This window comes from Ahaetulla prasina, chromosome 1 (genome assembly GCF_028640845.1).
Source record: "Ahaetulla prasina isolate Xishuangbanna chromosome 1, ASM2864084v1, whole genome shotgun sequence".
Lineage (NCBI taxonomy): Eukaryota > Metazoa > Chordata > Lepidosauria > Squamata > Colubridae > Ahaetulla > Ahaetulla prasina.
Window position 1 is genome coordinate 3,141,633 of NC_080539.1, and position 20,168 is coordinate 3,161,800.

The 20,168-nt window shown below is 45.1% G+C and overlaps 1 protein-coding gene across 3 annotated transcripts in view; it reads left to right on the forward strand.

Annotated features, from left to right (window-relative positions):
- ABR (ABR activator of RhoGEF and GTPase) overlaps window positions 1–20,168 on the forward strand; it is a 152,509-nt gene that overhangs the window by 68,447 nt on the left and 63,894 nt on the right. For all 3 annotated transcript variants that reach the window (XM_058163985.1, XM_058163986.1, XM_058163987.1), the window contains 10 exons: window positions 77–129; window positions 3,792–3,932; window positions 6,836–6,957; window positions 8,247–8,412; window positions 9,793–9,915; window positions 10,456–10,531; window positions 12,848–12,952; window positions 14,882–14,956; window positions 16,860–16,957; window positions 19,647–19,778. In XM_058163985.1, coding sequence (XP_058019968.1) covers window positions 77–129; window positions 3,792–3,932; window positions 6,836–6,957; window positions 8,247–8,412; window positions 9,793–9,915; window positions 10,456–10,531; window positions 12,848–12,952; window positions 14,882–14,956; window positions 16,860–16,957; window positions 19,647–19,778 — 1,091 coding nt within the window. The remainder of the gene's footprint in view (window positions 1–76; window positions 130–3,791; window positions 3,933–6,835; window positions 6,958–8,246; window positions 8,413–9,792; window positions 9,916–10,455; window positions 10,532–12,847; window positions 12,953–14,881; window positions 14,957–16,859; window positions 16,958–19,646; window positions 19,779–20,168) is intronic.

Here is a 20,168-nt window from a genome sequence, read left to right on the forward strand (position 1 = left end):
TGATTTATTCCTCTATTCCGCCTCCTTGATACATTTTTTATTTTAAACTATTTTTCTCCCTTCTCCTCATTTATAGCGTTGCTGTATAAACCTATAAACCGAGTTGCCCGAAGCACCAATGTGTTACAAGTGAGTAAAATCCCACAGGGAATTGGGAGGGGGGGGGAGGAAAGAAAACTTTAGGGAGTCACCCCATCGTTTTCTGATAATGAAGGAGTGTGTGGCAGATTTAATTCAGACTAGAGATGAGTGGGACCTTAGAGGTCCTCTAGTCCAACCCTCTGCTCAAGCAGGAGACAAATATACGAGGGGTCTCCAACCTTGGTCCCTTTAAGACTTGTGGACTTCAACTCCCAGAGTCAAAGCTGGCTGAGGAACTCTGGGAGTTGAAGTCCACAAGTCTTATAGGGACCAAGGTTGGAGACCCCTGCCCTATACCCATGATGGCAGGCATGCCATATCGGTGGGCACATGAGCTGGGCCCACTGGAAGTAGGGAAACAGGCTGTTTCCTGCCTCTAGAGGGCCTTGGGGTGGTAGTGTGGAAGGCCCGTTTTTCTCTCTCCCCAGGCTCAAGAGCTTTTCTAGGAGCTTGGGGAGGGCAAAAATGGATTTCCCCACCTCCCCTGGAGGCTCTCCGGAAGTTGGCAAACGGGCTGTTTCCGGACTCTGGAGGGCCTCCAGGGGGGTGGGGAAGGTTGTTTTCACCCTCCCCAGGCTCCTAGAAAGGCTCCGGAGCCTGGGGAGAGAGAAAAACGGACCTACTGGGCCCACCTGTGCCAAGAGCGGGGGGGGGAAGCGGGGGGGGGTTGCGTTCGCATGTGCGGGGGTGGGGCACATACGATTAGAAGTGTGGGCACGCATGTGCACGACCCCCCCCCCCCTCCTGGCACGCAATGGCAAAACGGTTAGCCATCACTCCCCTATATCATTGCTTAATTGTACCCTATGATTATCATTAAGTGTTGTATTATTGTTAAATTGTACCCTATGACCATCAATTGTGTTGTAAATGTTGTACCTTGATGAAGATATCTTTTCTTTTGTGTACACTGAGAGCGTATGCACCAAGACAAATTCCTTGTGTGTCCAATCACACTTGGCCAATAAAGAATTCTATTCTATTCTATTCTATTCTATTCTATTCTATTCTATTCTATTCTATTCTATTCTATTCTATTCTATTCTCTACTATTCTCTACTATTCTATTCTATTCTATTCTATTCTATTCAAATTCTTAGTCTAGTCTAGTCTTCTATTCCTATATTCTATTATAATTCTTATTCTATTCTATTCCATTCCATTCCGTTCTGTCTATTCTATTCTAGTCTAGTCTAGTCTAGTCTTCTATTCTATTCCATTCCATTCCATTCCATTCCATTCCATTCCATTCCATTCCATTCTATTCTATTCTATACTATACAATTTGAGACAAATGGCTGTCCAGTCTCTTCTTGAAACCCTCCATTGATGGAGCACCCACAATTTCTGGTGGCAAACTGTTCCACTAGTTAATTGTCCTCACTGTTAGGAGATTTCTCCTTAATTCCAGGTTGTTTCTCTCCTGGATGAGTTTCCATCCATTATTTCTTGTCCTGCCTTCTGATGCTTTGGAGAATAGCTTGACTCCCTCTTCTTTGGGGCAGCCCCTCAAGTACTGGAATGCTGCTATCATGTCCCCCCGCTAGTCCTTCTTTTCTCTAGACTGACCAAACCCAAATCCTGCCGCCGTTCTTCGTATATTTTTAGTCTCCAGGCCTTTAATCGCCTTAGTTGCTCTTCTCTAAACTTTTTCCAAAGTCTCAATATCTTTTTTTTTTTAATAATGTGGTGACCAAAACCGGATGCAGCATTCCAGGTGTGGCCTTACTAAGGCTTTATAAAGCGGTGTTAATGCTTCACTTGATTTAACACAGAGGTGTTAATGCCTCTGTTTATACAAACCAGGATCGTATTAGCTTTTTTGGTTGTTGCCTCACACGGCCAGTGCTTGTCCACTAAGACTCCAAGATTCGTCTCAAGTTACTGTTTTTTTGTTTGTTTTTGAGCCAGGTTTCGCCTAATCTGTACTTGTACCTTTGGTTTTTTCATGCCCAGGTGTAAAACCTTTGCTTTTCTCCACATTGAATTTCATGTTTTTCGATAGGGCCCATTGTTCATTGTCTATCCAGATCCTTCTCCTTCCTCAATTTCCTTCCAAAATGTGTATATTTATACATACAGAGATACAGACAAAGGTGCTGCGATTGGATCTTTTATCAAAACTGGTATTTTGCACAGGTGTTCATTTTCTTTCTGTTTTTTTTTTTTTTTAAGAAAAGGAAAATTAGGTTATCCATAGCAGGGGTCTCCAACCTTGGCCACTTTAAGCCTGGAGGATTTCAACTCCCAGAATGCCCCAGCCAGCTCTTAAAGTGGCCAAGGTTGGAGACCCCTGATCCATAGGCCAACTGCAATTAAATGTTGCACCGCCAAGAGCTTCCAGCTTGCCAGCCAGTCTATCCTGCCCTTTGCCAGGTGACTCTATTCCGTTCTGTTTTTCACCTACCCCACCCCGCTGATAATTTTCATTCTGGGCCTTTCCTTTCTGTTTTTAGTGGGCTCTTTAGCTTTGGTCCTGATGTTGGTCAACCAAGGCAATGTAAAGATGGGTGGACTTCAACTCCCAGAATCCCCCTTGCTGGCTGGGGAATTCTGGGAGTTGAAGTCCACACGTCTTCAAGGGGCCAATATTATTATTATTATTATTATTATTATTATTATTATTATTATTATTATTATTATTATTATTATTATTATTATTATTAGCAAGTTTTTTCCCCTGATTTTTAAAAACGCAAAGCTTTTTCCTAGTTCTTTTTAGGAACGGAGGGAGCTGTTTGGAAAACTGAAGGCTAAGCTGAGAATTTTTTTAAGGTGTGGGGGGAGTGCTTAAAAGATCCCCTAAACGTTTGTGGGTTTTTGTTGCACCGATTTTGCAGATGGGGGAGATGGAAATCGGGCAGGTGACTCCAGGCCACCATTTTCTAATGAAGGTTTCTCCAATCTAGGAATCCCAGAATGCCCTGCCAAGCAGCCCCAGGGAATTCTGGGAAATGGCCTCTTACTAAGACACTTCAGCTGCCCCTGTGGCTCCTTTTAAAAATGGGGCACCCCTTTTTTTTTTAGATTATTTTATACAGCGAACAATTAGTATGTTGCTATCTTCAAATTTGGAAGGTTTGGGTGATGTTTTATAATAGGCTTACGGTCCTCCTCGACTTACGACCACAATTGGATGGGAACATCTGTCGCTAAGCAATTCGGACGTTAAACGAGTCATCCTATGGCCGGTCCTGATTTTCACGACCTTCTTTGGCTGCAATCGTTAAGTGAATCGACTGCGGTTGTTAAGTGAATCAGGCGGTCATTAAGTGAAGGGCTTCCCTCGTTGACTTTGCTTGTCAGAAGGTCGCAGAAGGGGATCAGTTGTCCCCCCCTGGGACACTGCAACCGTCATAAGTGTGAGTCTGTTGCCAGGTGTCCAAATTTTGATCTTGTGCCCCCGAGAGAGTGTGACTGTCATAAATGAGAGTCAGTTGTCAAGCTTGCGAATATAAATCACGGGGATTTATGGTCGTAAGTGCGAGGACTGGCCGTAAGTCACTTTTTGCAGGGCTGGCTGTCTTAACCTCAGACAGTCGCTAAATTGATAGCCGTAAGTTGAGGACTAGGTGGGAAGCTGACTTTGGCATCCAGGATGTGACCACGTTTGATTTTTTTTAAAAAATTCTCTTTTTTGGGGATCCCAGGATCTGTTGAAGCACACGCCGACCGATCACCCCGATTACCCGCTGCTCCAGGACGCCCTTCGGATTTCCCAGAATTTCCTCTCCAGCATCAATGAGGACATCGATCCTCGTAGAACGGCCGTCACTACCCCGAAAGGAGAGGCAAGTAGACCGTTGTGCTGGGGTGATATCAGACAAGGGATGTTTGGAGTGGGGGGGGGGTGTCCCTTAAAAAAAGACGGACACTCGGTGTGGACCAACCCCGTCAGCAAAGGAATCCAGGCCAAGCAGACTCCTCCCTAGATGGAGACTGCCAAGGTTGCAAGATATATTGCCCCTGTGCCTGGAGGCTCCATTAGCATTAAGAAACCCATTCACGGGATCAGGATGGGTGCAGTGCCTCGGGGAGGGGACGGCATGGCTATGGTAGGCTTCTGAGGCTGTGTGTTAACAGCTGAGGCTTTTTAAAAAATAATTTTTAATAACAATTATTGATTTGTGATTCAGCCATTAAATTCGAGTCCGGGCAGCTTATAGCATCAGTTACTATAAGTTAAGATGGGTGCCATCTAAATTTTTTCTTATTTATAAGTATATATATTACAGTCTGTCTATCTGTCTATCTATTTTTCTATATTTATCTATCTATCCATCTATCTATCTATCTATCTATCTATCTATCTATCTATCATCTATCTATCCATCAATCCATCCATCTGTCATCTATCTGTCTGTCTGTCTGTCCTTCCATCCATCTATCCATCATCTCTCTCTCATCTGTCTATTTCTATCTATATATCCAACCATCTGTCATCTATCTATCTATCTATCTATCTATCTATCTATCTATCTATCTATCTATCTATCTATCTATCTATCTATCTACCTACCTACCTACCTACCTACCTACCTATCTATCTCTTTCTATTTTTCTATCTGTATCTCTCTTTCTCTCTTTTTACATTGTATATAAAATGTATATATTTTGTATATGTATATATACATTGAAAATTATAAAATTTACCAATTGCCCATCTTATCTCAAGATAACTGTATATATTGATTTGTTTCTGATGATTTTAAAGCATATATAGCTCTATGTCTCGATGTCTGTGTATATTTATTTATTTTATTTTATTTTATTTTATTAGATTTTTATACCGCCCTTCTCCCGAAGGACTCAGGGCGGTGTACAGCCAAATAATAAAAACCCCACAATATACACATTAAAACAAACTTAAAACCAAGCATATTACATAAATGGCCGAAATTTAAAAATTTAAAACCCTAAAATGCATAAAAATCCCAATTAAAATTTAATAAAACTTTTAAGCCAGTCCCGCTTGAATAAATAAATGCGTTTTCAGCTCACGGCGAAATGTATGTGTGTCTTATATGTGTGTCTTATATCTATCTACCTACCTACCTACCTACCTACCTATGATCTATCTATCTACCTACCTATCTTATTTATCTATCTACCTACCTATGATTGATGTATCTATCTATCTATCTATCTATCTATCTATCTATCTATCTATCTATCTATCTATCTACCTACCTACCTACCTACCTACCTACCTACCTATCTATCTATCTCTTTCTATTTTTCTATCTATATCTCTTTCTCTCTTTTTACATTATATATAAAATGTATATATTTTTACATTGAAAATTATAAAATTTACCAATTGCCCATCTTATCTCAAGATAACTGTATATATTGATTTATTTCTGATGATTTTAAAGCATATATAGCTATATGTCTCTGTCTGTGTATATATGTGTCTTATATCTATCTACCTACCTACCTACCTATGATCTATCTATCTACCTACCTATCTTATTTATCTATCTACCTACCTATGATTGATGTATCTATCTATCTATCTATCTATCTATCTATCTATCTATCTATCTATCTATCTATCATCTATCTATCTATCCTACCTATCTATTTATCTATCTATGCTTTTAAATAATCAGAAATAAATCACATTGGTAAGATGGATGGCCTGTAAAGTGAATGAATGAATGAATAAATGCATTAAAACTGTCAGAAACATTAAAACTGTAACCCAACCAAATGATGATGGAATGAAAGGAAAAAAATCGTGTTTTTACAATGAGTGGTTTGTAATTTTTTTTTTTAACATTGGAGTTTTATTTGGTTGTTGTACGCTGCTGAGAGACACTTTGAAACGAAATGGACATCTGTGTAAATTCGATTGATTGATTGATTGATTGAATATACATATAGAAAATGAATTTGATGGCTGAAGCACCCTCTCGGATGCTGTGAAGTATGAATTGGTGCCTTTTTGTGAATTAACCTAGAATTAAATCCCTTTTTTTCAAGGCAGGGCAGGGTGATCCTTCCGCCAATTTCTTGGCATTCAGATGTCGCACTTTCCCATAGCCTCTGAGCATGCTGTCCTAAATGGGCCCTATCCCAGGGGTCTCCAACCTTGGCAACTTTAAGACTTGTGGACTTTAACTCCCAGAATTCCTCAGTCAGCTTTGCAAAGCTGGCTGAGGAATTCTGGGAATTGAAGGCCATAAGTCTTCAAGCAAAGCTGGCTGAAGAACTCTGGGAGTTGAAGGCCGCAAGTCTTCAAGCGAAGCTGGCTGGGGAATTCTGGGAGTTGAAGGCCGCAAGTCTTCAAGCAAAGCTGGCTGGGGAATTCTGGGAGTTGAAGGCCGCAAGTCTTCAAGCGAAGCTGGCTGAGGAATTCTGGGAGTTGAAGGCCACCAGTCTTCAAGCAAAGCTGGCTGGGGAATTCTGGGAGTTGAAGGCCGCAAGTCTTCAAGCAAAGCTGGCTGGGGAATTCTGGGAGTTGAAGGCCGCAAGTCTTCAAGCAAAACTGGCTGAGGAATTCTGGGAGTTGAAGGCCGCAAGTCTTCAAGCAAAACTGGCTGAGGAATTCTGGGAGTTGAAGTCCACAAGTCTTAAAGTTGCCAAGGTTGGAGACCCCTGCCCTATCCAGTCCTATATATAAAAAGCCACGGGACCTTTGTGGACTTATGGGGGGGTTCTTTTTTTAATCACTTTTCTTCCTTTGCAGAACCGCCAGCTGGTCAAAGATGGCTTCTTGGTGGAGGTGGCCGAAGGGTCTCGCAAGCTGCGCCACGTTTTCCTTTTTACGGACGTTTTGCTCTGCGCCAAGTTGAAGAAAACGGGCGTCGGGTGAGACTTGGGGGGGGAACCGGAGCCCGTAGGATGGGCTGCAGAGTAGCCATGAATAGAGTAGAATCTGAACAGAACAGAACAGAACAGAATTTTCTTGGCAACCATAAGAAGTGGGCCCTCTGGGATCTCCTGGTGGTCTCCCATCCATGATCTTTTTATCTGGATTGTCCTAGGTGAACAATGATGACTAATCTTTTTGCCATCGCATGCCAAAAGCGGCAGGGGGAGTGGGGGGGGTCATAAGCGTGTGTGCCCACACCCATAATTCAATGTCCCCTCGCGCTCCGCTCCTTCACAGATGTGCGCGTGACACACACCCCCGCGCTCCCCCCACTTTTGGCACACGATGGCAAAAAGGTTACCGATGGGCCCAGTAGGCCCATTTAAATAAATAAATAAATAAATAAATAATAAATTTTTCGCCCTCCCCAGGCTCCAGAGGCTTTCTTGGAGCCTGGGGAGGGCAAAAATGCCCCCCCCCGAGGCCCTCCGGAAGCTGGAAACAGCTGGCACACGCATGATGCTGGAGCTAAGCTAGGGCAACGCTCACGTGCCCACAGATATGGCTCTGCCTGCCACAGGTTCACCATCACGGTGTTGTGACCCAGGCCCAAGTAGGTAGCAGGAAACTCAATCAGTATTAAAACAAACTATTAGAGCAGCTGAGAATTCACTCATTCCCAGCATAGTTCAACAGAATTAAAACAAATTCCTCCCAACACAAATTCCTCAGTCCTATCACCAACTTTGGTCCAATTTAGGCCAACTGCCAAAGGCCTTTCTTGGCAAATATTCGGAAGACACCGATACATAATAAATGCAACAAGATGAAGCTATCAATGTTGTTTTCCGGCAAAGAGCCCAAACGCCGTTGCTGGTCTTTTAAGCCTTATGAGAGGGGCCAATCATCTCCTGGCCTTACTCCTGAGTCGTCCTCTTTGCTTGAGCTGCTCTTGCCTTCTGGCAGCTCTTCTCATGCGTGCATTAGGAACAGGCTCCTCCTGTTCCTCTGCCTCACTACTGTCAGCCTCCGGAGGCTCGGGAGTCCGCACCTCACTCCCCGATGGCCCTGGCCCCACCTTAGCCTCCGACGCAGAGCTCTCATCCGGGCCTTCCCCAGCCTCCAGGACTGGCCCTTGTTCTTCCTCAGCCTCATCGCTCTCCGACTTCGTTGCCAGCTCTGCAGGCTGCTGGCGGACCACAACACACAGTTCTAGGTCCTTTTTGGGCTGGGCCAGAGAGTTCTAAGGTCACTTCAGGCTAAGATCGGTGGTCTCTCTGTGCAGGAAACACCAGCAGTACGAGTGCAAGTGGTACATCCCTTTGGCGGAACTGGTCTTCCCGTCCTTGGAAGAGTCCGACCTGTGTCCGCACGTCCAAGCCATGGCAGACCAGGACTTGGAAGACATGAAAATCAAAATCTCCTCGATGAAGAGCGAAGTGCAGAAGGAGGTCAGTAGAGGGCGGGCGGGCAGCTTCGTCCAACTTAACAGAGAAAGGTGCTGGGGGATGCATGTAGGAGGGAGTCCTTGGACTTACGACCGTTTGTTTAGCGACCGCTCGAAGTCACGACGGCACTGAAAAAAAGTGGACTTGTCGGTCCTCCCACTTGCAACCATCACAGCATTCCCACAGGCACGTGACCAAACTTCAGGCTCTTGGCAACCGGCTTGTACAGTTAGTCCTCGACTTACGACAGTTCATTTAGTGACCGTTTGAAGTTACTGAAAAAAAATGACTTAGGAATCGTTTTCCACACTTTCAACCTTTGTAGTAGTCCCACGATCACGTGATCAAAATCCACACATTTGGGGACTGGTTCATACTTACGACGGTCAGAGTGTTCGCGTGATTGCGACCTTCGGAACTGGCAAAGTCCGTGGGGAAAGCCGGATTCACTTAACAATCGGGTTACCAATTTTTATTGACTGGGATGATTCGTTTAACGACTGGGGCAAGAAAGATCGTTTGAAGGGACCTTGTAGGTCATCTAGTCCAACCCCCCACCACCCAAGCAGGAAGTGAATGAGTTGCCTCCGATTTTTGGATGGCTAAATTTTTTTTTTTTTGCCAGGTTGTTAAGCGAACCACTGCAGTCCATTAAGCGAACCACGGTCACTAAGTAAATTTGGCTTCCACCATTGACTTTGCTTGTCAGAAGGTCGCAAAAGGGGATCACGTGGACGCTGTGACCGTCATAAATATGAGTCAATTGCCGAGGGTCTTTTGATCACGTGACCATGGGGTGTGTGCGCTACAATGGTCGTGTGAAAAACGGTCATAAAGCCACTTTGTTTCGGTGAAGTTGTACCTTTGAATGGTCACTAAATGAACTGTTGCGAGTCAAGGACTATCGGTATGAAAGAGAATCAAGAAAAGTCTGTCTTGGGTTTCTTTCTGACGCTGCCTTGTTTTCCCGGGACACAGTCCTCCTCCTCCTCTTCTTCCTCCCTCAAAACGACGCTACAGAGCACTGCACACCAGAACAACTAGACACAAGAACAGTTTTTTCCCGAAGGCCATCACTCTGCTAAACAAATAATTCCCTCAACACTGTCAGACTATTTACTGAATCTGCACTACTATTAATCGTTTCATCGTTCCCATCACCAATCTCTTTCCACTTATGACTGTATGACTATAACTTGTTGCTGGCAATCCTTATGATTTATATTGATATACTGACCATCAATTGTGTTGTAAATGTTGTACCTTGATGAAGGTATCTTTTCTTTTATGTACACTGAGAGCCTATGCACCAAGACAAATTCCTTGTGTGTCCAATCACACTTGGCCAATAAATTCTATTCTCTTCCTCTTCTTCCTCTGCAGAAGGCCAACAAAGGCCAGAGCCGAGCCATGGAGCGCCTCAAGAAGAAAATGTTCGACAACGAGTTTTGGCTGCTGCTCAACTCGCCCTCCATCCCCTTGCGCATCCACAACCGCAACGGCAAGGTAAGGCCGGCCGAGTAGAGATTGGGGACCACAAGGGGAGGCTGTGTGGAAGATGCGCTGTTTAAGATGCTTGGGAGGAAAGCGCATTTCCTCCTCCTCCTCCTCCTCCTCCTCCTCCTCCTCTAAACACTCTCCTTCCTAATACTGATGACGTCACCTAGTTAGGTCATGAAACGTCTGCAAGGAAACAACCCAGCTCAGAGATCACCAAAGGACCCACAGTCCTCTCCCACCTCCCCCTCTTCCTCCTCCCCTCCATAAACCCCTCTCCCTCCTCATACTGATGATGTTCCGTAGTTGGGTACAGAAAAGTCTTCAAGGCAACCCAAGGACCCCAACAGCTTCTCCTAGGACAGGGGTCTCCTATCTTGGCAACTTTAAGCCTGGCGGACTTCAACTCCTAGAATTCCCCAGCCAGCAAAGCTGGCTGGGGCATTCTGGGAGTTGAAGTCCTCCAGGCTTAAAGTTACCAAGGTTGGAGACCCCTGTCCTAGGAGATGGCGAGGCCCCTTTGACGAAGCCCCTCTCCTGGCTTTTCAGAGCTACCTGTTCCTTCTGTCCTCGGACTACGAGCGTTCAGAGTGGAGGGAAGCCATCCAGAAACTGCAGAAGAAAGGTCAGTCGTGCGGTCGATCGGACATCCCCCCTGGCCCATGGAAAGACCCTCCCGGGTTTTCAGCTGGTGGTCCACAAAACGTTTTGGGTAGAACCCAGACTCCCTACTGAGACCTATTGGAATAGAATAGAATTTTTATTGGCCAAGTGTGATTGGACACACAAGAAATTTGTCTTGGTGCAGATGCTCCCAGTGTACATAAAAGAAAAGATACCTTCATCAAGGTACAACATTTACAACACAATTGATGGTCAATATATCAATATAAATCATAAGGATTGCCAGCAACAAGTTATAGTCATACAGTCATAAGTGGAAAGAGATGGGTGATGGGAACTATGAAACGATTAATAGTAGTGCAGATTCAGTAAATAGTCTGACAGTGTTGAGGGAATTATTTGTTTAGCAGAGTGATGGCCTTCGGGGAAAAACTGTTCTTGTGTCTAGTTGTTCTGGTGTGCAGTGCTCTATAGCGTCGTTTTGAGGGTAGGAGTTGAAACAGTTTATGTCCAGGATGCGAGGGATCTGTAAATATTTTCCCAGCCCTCTTCTTGATTCGTGCAGTATACAGGTCCTCAATGGAAGGCAGGTTGGTAGCAATTATTTTTTCTGCAGTTCTAATTATCCTCTGAAGTCTGTGTTTTTCTTGTTGGGTTGCAGAACCGAACCAGACAGTTATAGAGGTGCAAATGACAGACTCAATAATTCCTCTGTAGAACTGAATCAGCAGCTCCTTGGGCAGTTTGAGCTTCCTGAGTTGGCGCAGAAAGAACATTCTTTGTTGTCCTTTTTTAATGATGTTTTGGCCTATTAAATATGGCCTATTAAATATGATTTCCCCCCCCTTTCGGGCTGGGTGGGGAGTCAGGGGATGTAGATTGGCAGAATCCAGGGGTGGAGCCAAAAGAGGAATCAGCCTAGAAATCCCTAGGTAACCCATTCCCCTTGACCCTTGACCAACTCTGAAGCAGGTGCTGACGGTTAGCTGAACTATTTAGCAATAAATCAGTTTAACTGGACTTTCCTATGTCGACCTGGTCTTTTGTGCCTGACAAGAAGGAAGGGAAAGGAAAGAGAAAAGGGAGGGAGGGGAGGGAGGGAGGGGAAGAAAAAGGAAGGGAAGGAGGGAGGGAGGAAGGAAGAAAGGAAGGTCAAGTTTAAGAAGGAAGGATGGGAGGGAGGAAAACAGGAAAGGAAGGAATGAGGGAGGGAGGGAGGGAGGTAAGAAAGAAAAGAAGAAAGGAAGGAAGGAAAGAAAGAAGGAAGGGAGGGAGAAAAAAGTAAGAAAAGGAAGGAAGGAAGGAAGGTCGAGTTTAAGAAGGAAGGATGGGAGGGAGAACAAAGGAAAAGAAGAAGGGAGGGAAGGAAAAAGGAAGGGGTCAAGTTTAAGAAGGAAGGATGGGAGGGAGGAAAAAAGGAAAGGAAGGAATGAGGGAGGGAGGGAGGTAAGAAAGGAAAGAAGGAAGGAAGGAAGGAAGGGGTCGAGTTTAAGAAGGAAGGATGGGAGGGAGAAGAAAAGGAAGGAAGGAAGGAAGGTCGAGTTTAAGAAGGAAGGATGGGAGAGAGAGAAAAAGGAAAAGAAGGAGGGAAGGAAGGAAGGAAGGAAGGAAGGAAGGAAGGAAGGAAGGAAGGGGTCAAGTTTAAGAAGGAAGGATGGGAGGGAGAAAAAAAGGGAGGAAAGGAAGGAAAGGAGGGAGGGAGGGAGAGTAGAGAAAGGGAGGAAATAAGTGGAAAGGAAGGAAGGAAGGAAATGTGAAAGGGAAAAGTAGGAAAAGAAGTGCAGGAGAAGGAGTGGCAGAACCCGAGGGGTGGAGTCGGCCTAGAACGATCTAGAGCCTCAAGGGGACTCAGTCCAACTTCCCTTGAGGGCCGTTGACCCAAGCGGGTGCTCATTGTCAGTTGCGAAGATTCTTGGGCAGAGTCTTTTATCAAGAAGTCAGTTTAATTGGACCTTCAGGCCTGACCTTCATCTTCTCACCCTCTCCTGTTAGCACCTGCTGGGAGTCAGGTGAGCGTCCACGGAATCCAAGGAGGCTCAGACTGGGTTCGCTTGCGGCTACGTGGCGATTCTAGGCTAAGTCCTCTTTTGACTCCGCCACCCCCAGTCCTTCTCCTTACGGAGGATGCTTCTGTAGAGCCAGGTTTCTGTCGCGTCCGTGTGCCGTGAGGTTTTTGCATTCTCGTCTCCCCCAAGCTGGTGCCCTCTTAATGCCTTTCCATAATGAACACACACACACACACACACACACACAAACACACAGCTAGGAGACGCTCTGTGTTCCCAACTTTTCGCTAAAGCTTTGCCGTTCCCCTTAGATCTCCAGACTTTTGTGCTCAGTTCTGTGGAGCTGCAGTATCTGATGGGATCCTGTTTCAAGCTACGGACTGTCCACAACATACCTCTGACCAGCAACACCGACGGTGAGTGCGCTCGGGACTCAGCGCTCCTGGCAACCTTGATCCACCTGATTGCAAATTGAAGCGTTTGGCCACCGGCTTCTTCTTTGCTCTTCGCACAGTCACATTTTTAAATGTTTAAATTTTAAATCTGGTTTTAAATGGGGTTTTATTATTTATATCTCTATTTTAAATATTCGGCCTATGTAATAAGTTTTTTAAATTAATGTTTTACTCTGTATATATATATATGTTTTTATATGGCTGTAAACCGCCCTGAGTCCCTAGGGAGATAGGGCGGTATAAAAGTGTGAATAATAAATAAATAAATAAATTTATTTATTTATAAGTAATAAGCTGCTGGACTTCACAGAGATTCTGGGTGTCTGACACAGGTGGTCCTCAAGTTAGCGGCCGGAATCGAGCCCCAGATTTACGTTGCTAAGTGAAACGTTTGCTCGGCGAGTTTGTCTCGTTTTACAACTTTTCTCGCCACGTTTGTTAAGCGAATCACTGCAGTTGTTAAATTAGTCGCCCGGTCGCTAAGTGAATCGGGCTTTCCCCCGTTGACTTTGCTTGTCGGAAGGTCGCAAAAGGGGGAATCACCCTTTTTGCGACCCTGGGACGCTGCAACCGTTGTAAATGTGAATCGGTTGTTAAGCATCCGAATGTAACTCACGTGACTCTGGGGAGGCTGCAACGGTCATAAGTGTGAAAAATGGTCGTAAGTCACTTTTTTTCAGTGCCGTTGTAACTTTAAACGGTCACTAAGCAAACTGTTGTAAGTCGAGGACTACCTGTAATTAAAAGAAATAAGAAAAAAAACAACACACAGATAGTCCTTCACTTACAACAGTTTGTTCAGTGACCATTTGGAGTTACGACGACACCGGAAAAAAGTGACTTACGACCGTTTTTCACACTTAACGACGGTTGCCGCATCCCCATGGTCACATGATCAAAATTCAGATACTTGGCCACTGGTTCATATTTACGACGGTTGCAGCGTCCCGCAGTCATATGATCCCCTTTTGTCACCTTCCAAAACTACAGGGAAAAGTCCGATTCACTTAACAACCACGTGACTAACTTAATGACTGCAGCAGTTCACTTAACAACCCTGGCAAGAAAGGTCGCAAAGTGGGGCAAAACTCACTGAACAATCGCCTCACTTAGCGACAGAAATATTGGGCTCCGTTGCGGTCATAAGTCGAGGACTATATACCTGCCTTCTGATTCCCGTTCATACAAGTTCGAAGCGCTAAGTTTTCAGGTTGGTCCTTTTCCCACCAGTAGGTGGCGGTATGTTTGCAAAGTTTGCTTTTGCAACTATCCCGAAAATTATATATATATATATATATATATATATATCCTGCTTTTTGAAACGTGGGAGGACACGAAACAGTTTTTTTTAATTTTTAAGTTATTAGTTAATACTTGGAGTTGTTAAGTCATAAGATGCTCGGAGCAAGTTGCGGCCAATTAAGCTAACTTTTTAGCTCGTTAAAACGATTCCCGGAGAGACCTCAAAAGGTTCCCAAAAGTATCGTGTGGGAGCAAAGCAAGGCGGGGGGTGGGCTCCTTCCTATTTGTAAGGACCCCAAATTAGTGGCTTCTCTGTTCTTTGCAAGCCCCCCACCCCTTCCTCCCCGCGTGGAATCCGATGACTCTCCCTTTTTAGCGTGATGTTTTTTTTCCCTCCTTAGCGTTTCTTAGGGTTGCAATCCTGACCTCGTGCAAATAAAATAAAACCCACTCGTGCCTTTTCTTTTTTTCTATGTAAATGTTCCTTTTTTTAAAAAAAAAATTAATAGTTTGCGTTCGATGGGTGTCGGCTTGTTTTCTCTTTTCTTTTCTTCATTTTGTGTTTGAATTTTGGAAGTAAAATAAAAATTTGCGGGAAGAAAAAAACCTCATAACTCTCTCTCTCTTTTTCCGGTCCCTCCTCCGCAGATGACAAACTTCAAGGAATGTGCGGCTTTTTACACGTCATTCTCCACTCGGTCAAGGGCTTCAAGCAATCTGCCAGTAAGTGCCGGATTGATTGAGTAGATCTAATTAGATTTGGGTTGGTTTTTTTTGTTTTTTTTGCATCTTCCCTTCCCTGGCACCTTCTATGGCATAATTTGACTCAGCTGCAGCATCTCCTAGGGAGGGTCTGAGGCCATCCAGGTGAACCCCCCTATTGTGTGGTCATTTTGCAAGGGATGGATCTGGGGGTCCCAGCCAACCAAGGACCCCACAGACCTCCTCCTCCTCCTCCTTTCTGCAAACCCCTTCTCCCTTCTAGCACTGATAAGGTTCCCTAGTTGGGTCATGAAACATCTGCAAGAAAACCACCTGGCTCGGGGAACACTAAGGACCCCACAGTCCTCCTCCTCTTCCCCCTCTCCTCTGCAACCCTCCCTCCCTCCTTTCTTTCTCCTATTCCTCCATCCTCCTCCTCAGTCCCTTCCTTCAAGCACTGATTATGTTCCCAAGTTGGGTCATGAAACGTCTACAAGAAAACCACCAAGCGCAGGGAGCATTAAGGACCCCACAGTCCTCCTCCTCCTCCACCTCCTCCTCTTCCTCCTCCTCCATCACCACCCCACTCCCTTCTAGCACTGATTATGTTCCCTAGTTGTGTCATGAAACGTCTGCAAGAAAACCACCAAGCTCAGAGAGCACCAAGGACCCCACAGTCCTCCCCCTCCTCCTCTCCTTCCTTCCTTCCTTCCTTCCTTCCTTCCTTCCTTCCTTCCTTCCTTCCTTCCTTCCTTCCTTCCTTCCTTCCTTCTAGCACTGATAATGTTCCGTAGATGGGTCGTGAAACGTCTGCAAGGAAATTCTCAAGCTCAGAGAGTATCAAGCACCCCCACAGTTCGAGTCTTGAGTTACAGATATTCTCCTTTAACGGCCCAGCTTCCCTGGCCCAACTGAATTGCACAAGGCCTTTCGGCTCCCCCCACCCGCTCAACTCCCCATTGTGTAGCTTTTACTTTTTAGATCTTGGATCAGCCACTGGTTTTGACAGCTGGATCTCTTTGTTGAGGTGTTAACTGATCACCCTCTAAAGAAGTGGTCTCCAACCTTGGCAACTTTAAGACTTGTGGACTTCAACTCCCAGAATTCCTCAGCCAACAAAGCTGGCTGGGGAATTCTGGGAGTTGAAGGCCACAAGTCTTCTAGCAAAGCTGGCTGAGGAATTCTGGGAGTTGAAGTCCACAAGTCTTCTAGCAAAGCTGGTTGAGGAATTCTGGGAGTTGAAGGCCACGAGTCTTCAAGCAAAGCTGGCTGAGGAATTCTGGGAGTTGAAGGCCACAAGTCTTCTAGCAAAGCTGGCTGAGGAATTCTGGGAGTTGAAGGCCACGAGTCTTCAAGCAAAGCTGGCTGAGGAATTCTGGGAGTTGAAGGCCACGAGTCTTCAAGCAAAGCTGGCTGAGGAATTCTGGGAGTTGAAGGCCACAAGTCTTCTAGCAAAGCTGGCTGAGGAATTCTGGGAGTTGAAGGCCACGAGTCTTCAAGCAAAGCTGGCTGAGGAATTCTGGGAGTTGAAGGCCACGAGTCTTCAAGCAAAGCTGGCTGAGGAACTCTGGGAGTTGAAGGCCACAAGTCCTCAAGCAAAGCTGGCTGGGGAATTCTGGGAGTTGAAGTCCACAAGTCCTCAAGCAAAGCTGGCTGGGGGATTCTGGGAGTTGAAGTCCACAAATCTTAAAGTTGCCTAGTTTGGAGACCCCTGTTCTAAAGTCTTTCTGTCATGTCAGGAGTAGGACTTCAACTCCCAGAATCCCCCAGCCAGCATGAATTAAGATGGTGGACTTCAACTCCCAGAATCCCCCAGCCAGCCAAGTTTCGGCAACAGGAACCTAAGGAGTGGATTTTAGGAAGTTCCCTCAGGTGAAATATAAAATTTATTTCCTATTTTTTTTCTCCCCTCTGATGTTGTTAGACCTCTACTGTACTCTGGAAGTGGACTCTTTCGGGTATTTTGTCAGCAAAGCCAAAACACGAGTTTTCCGGGATACAACGGAGCCACAGTGGAACGAGGTAAGCTATCCGCGATGCCTCTGAGCATGTAAAGAATGCCTCTGCCCCACCATTTTCCACTTTGCCTTACTTGCTCTGAGCATGTGCTGATTTTCCAGGTGGATTGCCACTGGCTTTTATCGCTGATTTGTGAAATAGGTAGTCCTTGACTTACGACCACCATGGCGCCCCAATTTTCCGTTGCTAAGCCAGACAGTTGTTAAGTGTGCTTTGCCCCCCTTCCACGACCTTTCCCGGTTGTTAAGTGAATCACTGCAGTTGTTCTGTTAGTAACACGGTTGTTTAGTGAATCTGGCTTCCCCGTTGATTTTGCTTGTCAGAAAGTCGCCAAGGGAGATCACGTGACTATATGCAACAGTCATAAGTACATGCCAGTTGCCAAGTGTCTAAATTTTGATCACGTGACCACCACAGGGATGTTGCAACGGTCGTAAGTGTGAAAAACGGTCCTTAAGTCCCTTTCTTCAGTGCCCCTCTCACTTCAAACGGTCACTAAACGAACTGTTTGTAAGTTGAGGACAACCTGTAGAGGAAGATGAGGACGAAGCTGATATGGCCTTGAACCCCAGAGTTGAAATGACATTCTGCACATGCTCAGAAGCACGGATGTTATTTTACTTGTCTTTAAGTGGGAGGTGCCCCAATTGGAGGGAGGGGGTAGCCGGATAGGTAAAGATTGTGATGGTGCAATTTTTTTTATAATTTTGCTTTGAGTTACGTCGGGATGTGCAAAAACTGGATTAAACTCCAAAGGAAACTACAGTCCTCAATTTACAATGGTTCATTTAGTGACCGCTCAAAGTTGCAACAGCAGTGAAAAAAATGACTTATGGCCATGATTCACACTTATGACCGTTGCAGCCTTCCCCCCCCATGGTCACGTGATCCTATTTATGGCAGTCGATGTGTCCCCGGGGTCAAAGCCAGATTCGCTTAACGACCGGGTTACTAACTTATCAACCGCAGTCATTCACTTAACAACGGCGTTGCTGACTTAACTAATGCAACAATTCACTTAGCAACAAATGCAATAACTCGCTTTTCTCTGAACAAGAAAAGCCCTAAAAATGGGGCAAAACTCCCTTCACGCTTAGCAAGAAAAATGTGGGGTTCGATTGCAGTCGTAACTCGAGGACGACCTGTAACGATCTAAACACTTGTGGGGCAACTCCCAGCCATTTGGCAGCAAAGGATTCCCGGAAAGAAACGATAATTATCCATTTACTGTACAAACTGAAGATGACCTAACAACGCAACCGGGAATTCATTCATTATTTTCATTTATTAATCCAATTTAAAGGCCTCCTGACTCTTCCAGACTCTCTCTTGCTGCCAGTGTAGGAAAATTCCTCCTTTCGTTTCTAGTCAAAGCTTTACGGCGGGCAATACTGGGGGTCCTCGACATACGACTGTAATAGAGCTGGCCCATTACGGTTGTAAGTTGTGACCAGTTTTCACACTTAATGACCGTTGCAGCATGCCCATGATCATGTGGTCAAAATTCAGGCACTTGGCAACCTATTCGTATTTTTGACGTCGTGGGGGGTCACGTGATCCGCTTTTGCAACCTTCTGATGAGCCAAATTAATGGGGAAAGCCGGATTCACTTAACGACCGCATGATTCGCTTAACAGCCCCAGTGATTCGCTTAACAGCTGTGGCAACAAGGGTGTAAAATGGGGCAAAACTCCGTGGTGGCTCAGACTGTTAGAGCCTGTTATTAGAACACAGTAACCTGCAATTACTGCAGGTTCAAGCCCCACTAGGCCCAAAGTTGACTCAGCCTTCCATCCTTTATAAGGTAGGTAAAATGAGGACCCAGATTGTTGGGGGGGGGCAATAAGTTGACTTTGTAAATCTACAAATACAATGAGACTATTGCCTTACACACTGTAAGCCGCCCTGAGTCTTCGGAGAAGGGCGGGATATAAATGTAAATAAATTTAAAAAAAAAAAACACCTCACTTAACCTTGTTTAGCAATGTCAGGTTTGGGCTCAATGGCGGTCGTAAGTTGAGGACTTCTTGTACACGCCTATACAGCTCCTGGACACACTGAAAATGAGTTTGCTTTAATCATATTTCATTTGTGTACTTATTTGACGATTTGCTGTAATACGGGTAGTCCTCGACTTATGACCACAATAGGGCCTCCAATTCTTTTTTGTGACCTTTCTTGCCACCATTGTTAAGTGAACCACAGCAGTCCTTAAGTCAGTCACTCAGGGTTGTTAAATGAATCGGGCTTCCCCATGGACTTTGCTTGTTGGACCGTCGCAAAAGGGGACCCTGGGATGCTGCGACCGTCATAAGTATGAACCCGTTGCCAAGCATCTGAATTTTGATCATGTGACCACGGGGGACGGTGCAGTGGTCGTTAAGTGTGGAAAAATGGTCGTAACTCGGCTTTTTCACCACCATCGTAACTTCGAGCGGTCTCTAAATGAACCATTGTAATTCGAGGACTGCCTGCATCGAGTGTCTGAATTTTGATCAGGTGACCACGAGGATGCTGCGCACCGGTCATAAGTGTGAAAACTGGCCCTAAATCACTTTTTTCAGTGGTGTTGTAACTTACGACAGTCACTAAGTGAACGGTTGTAAGTCGGGGACTGCCTTTTTCTCTCTCTCTCGGTCTCTATAAAGTGTTGCTGCTTCTCTGAACTTCTCCTGCCTTTCTGGTTCTGCAGGAATTTGAGATCGAGCTGGAAGGCTCCCAGTACCTGCGCATCCTCTGCTACGAGAAATGTTACGACAAGACCAAACTGAACAAAGACAACAACGAAATTGTCGATCGGATCGTGGGAAAGTGGCAAGTCCAGGTGCGGGAACCTTGCTCTTCTTGTTCCTTTTACGATTCTTGAGAGACAAGTATATCTTTGCCCCATCCCCCCTTCCAGTTATTTATTTATTTTATTTATTTATTTTATTTTGTCACAATATATGTAGGTATCATACAAAGATTATATAGTAAATAAACACATATATGGGTAAATATAAGGAGGTATAAGCATATATATAGGAAGAAGAAAAGAAAAACAATAGGACAGGAACGGTAGGCACGTTTGTGCGCTTATGCACGCCCCTTATGGTCCTCTTAGGAATGGGGTGAGGTCCATAGTAGAAAGTTTTTGGTTAAAGCTTTTAGGATTATGGGAAGAGACCACAGAGTCAGGTAAAGTATTCCAAGCACTGATGATTCTGTTACAGAA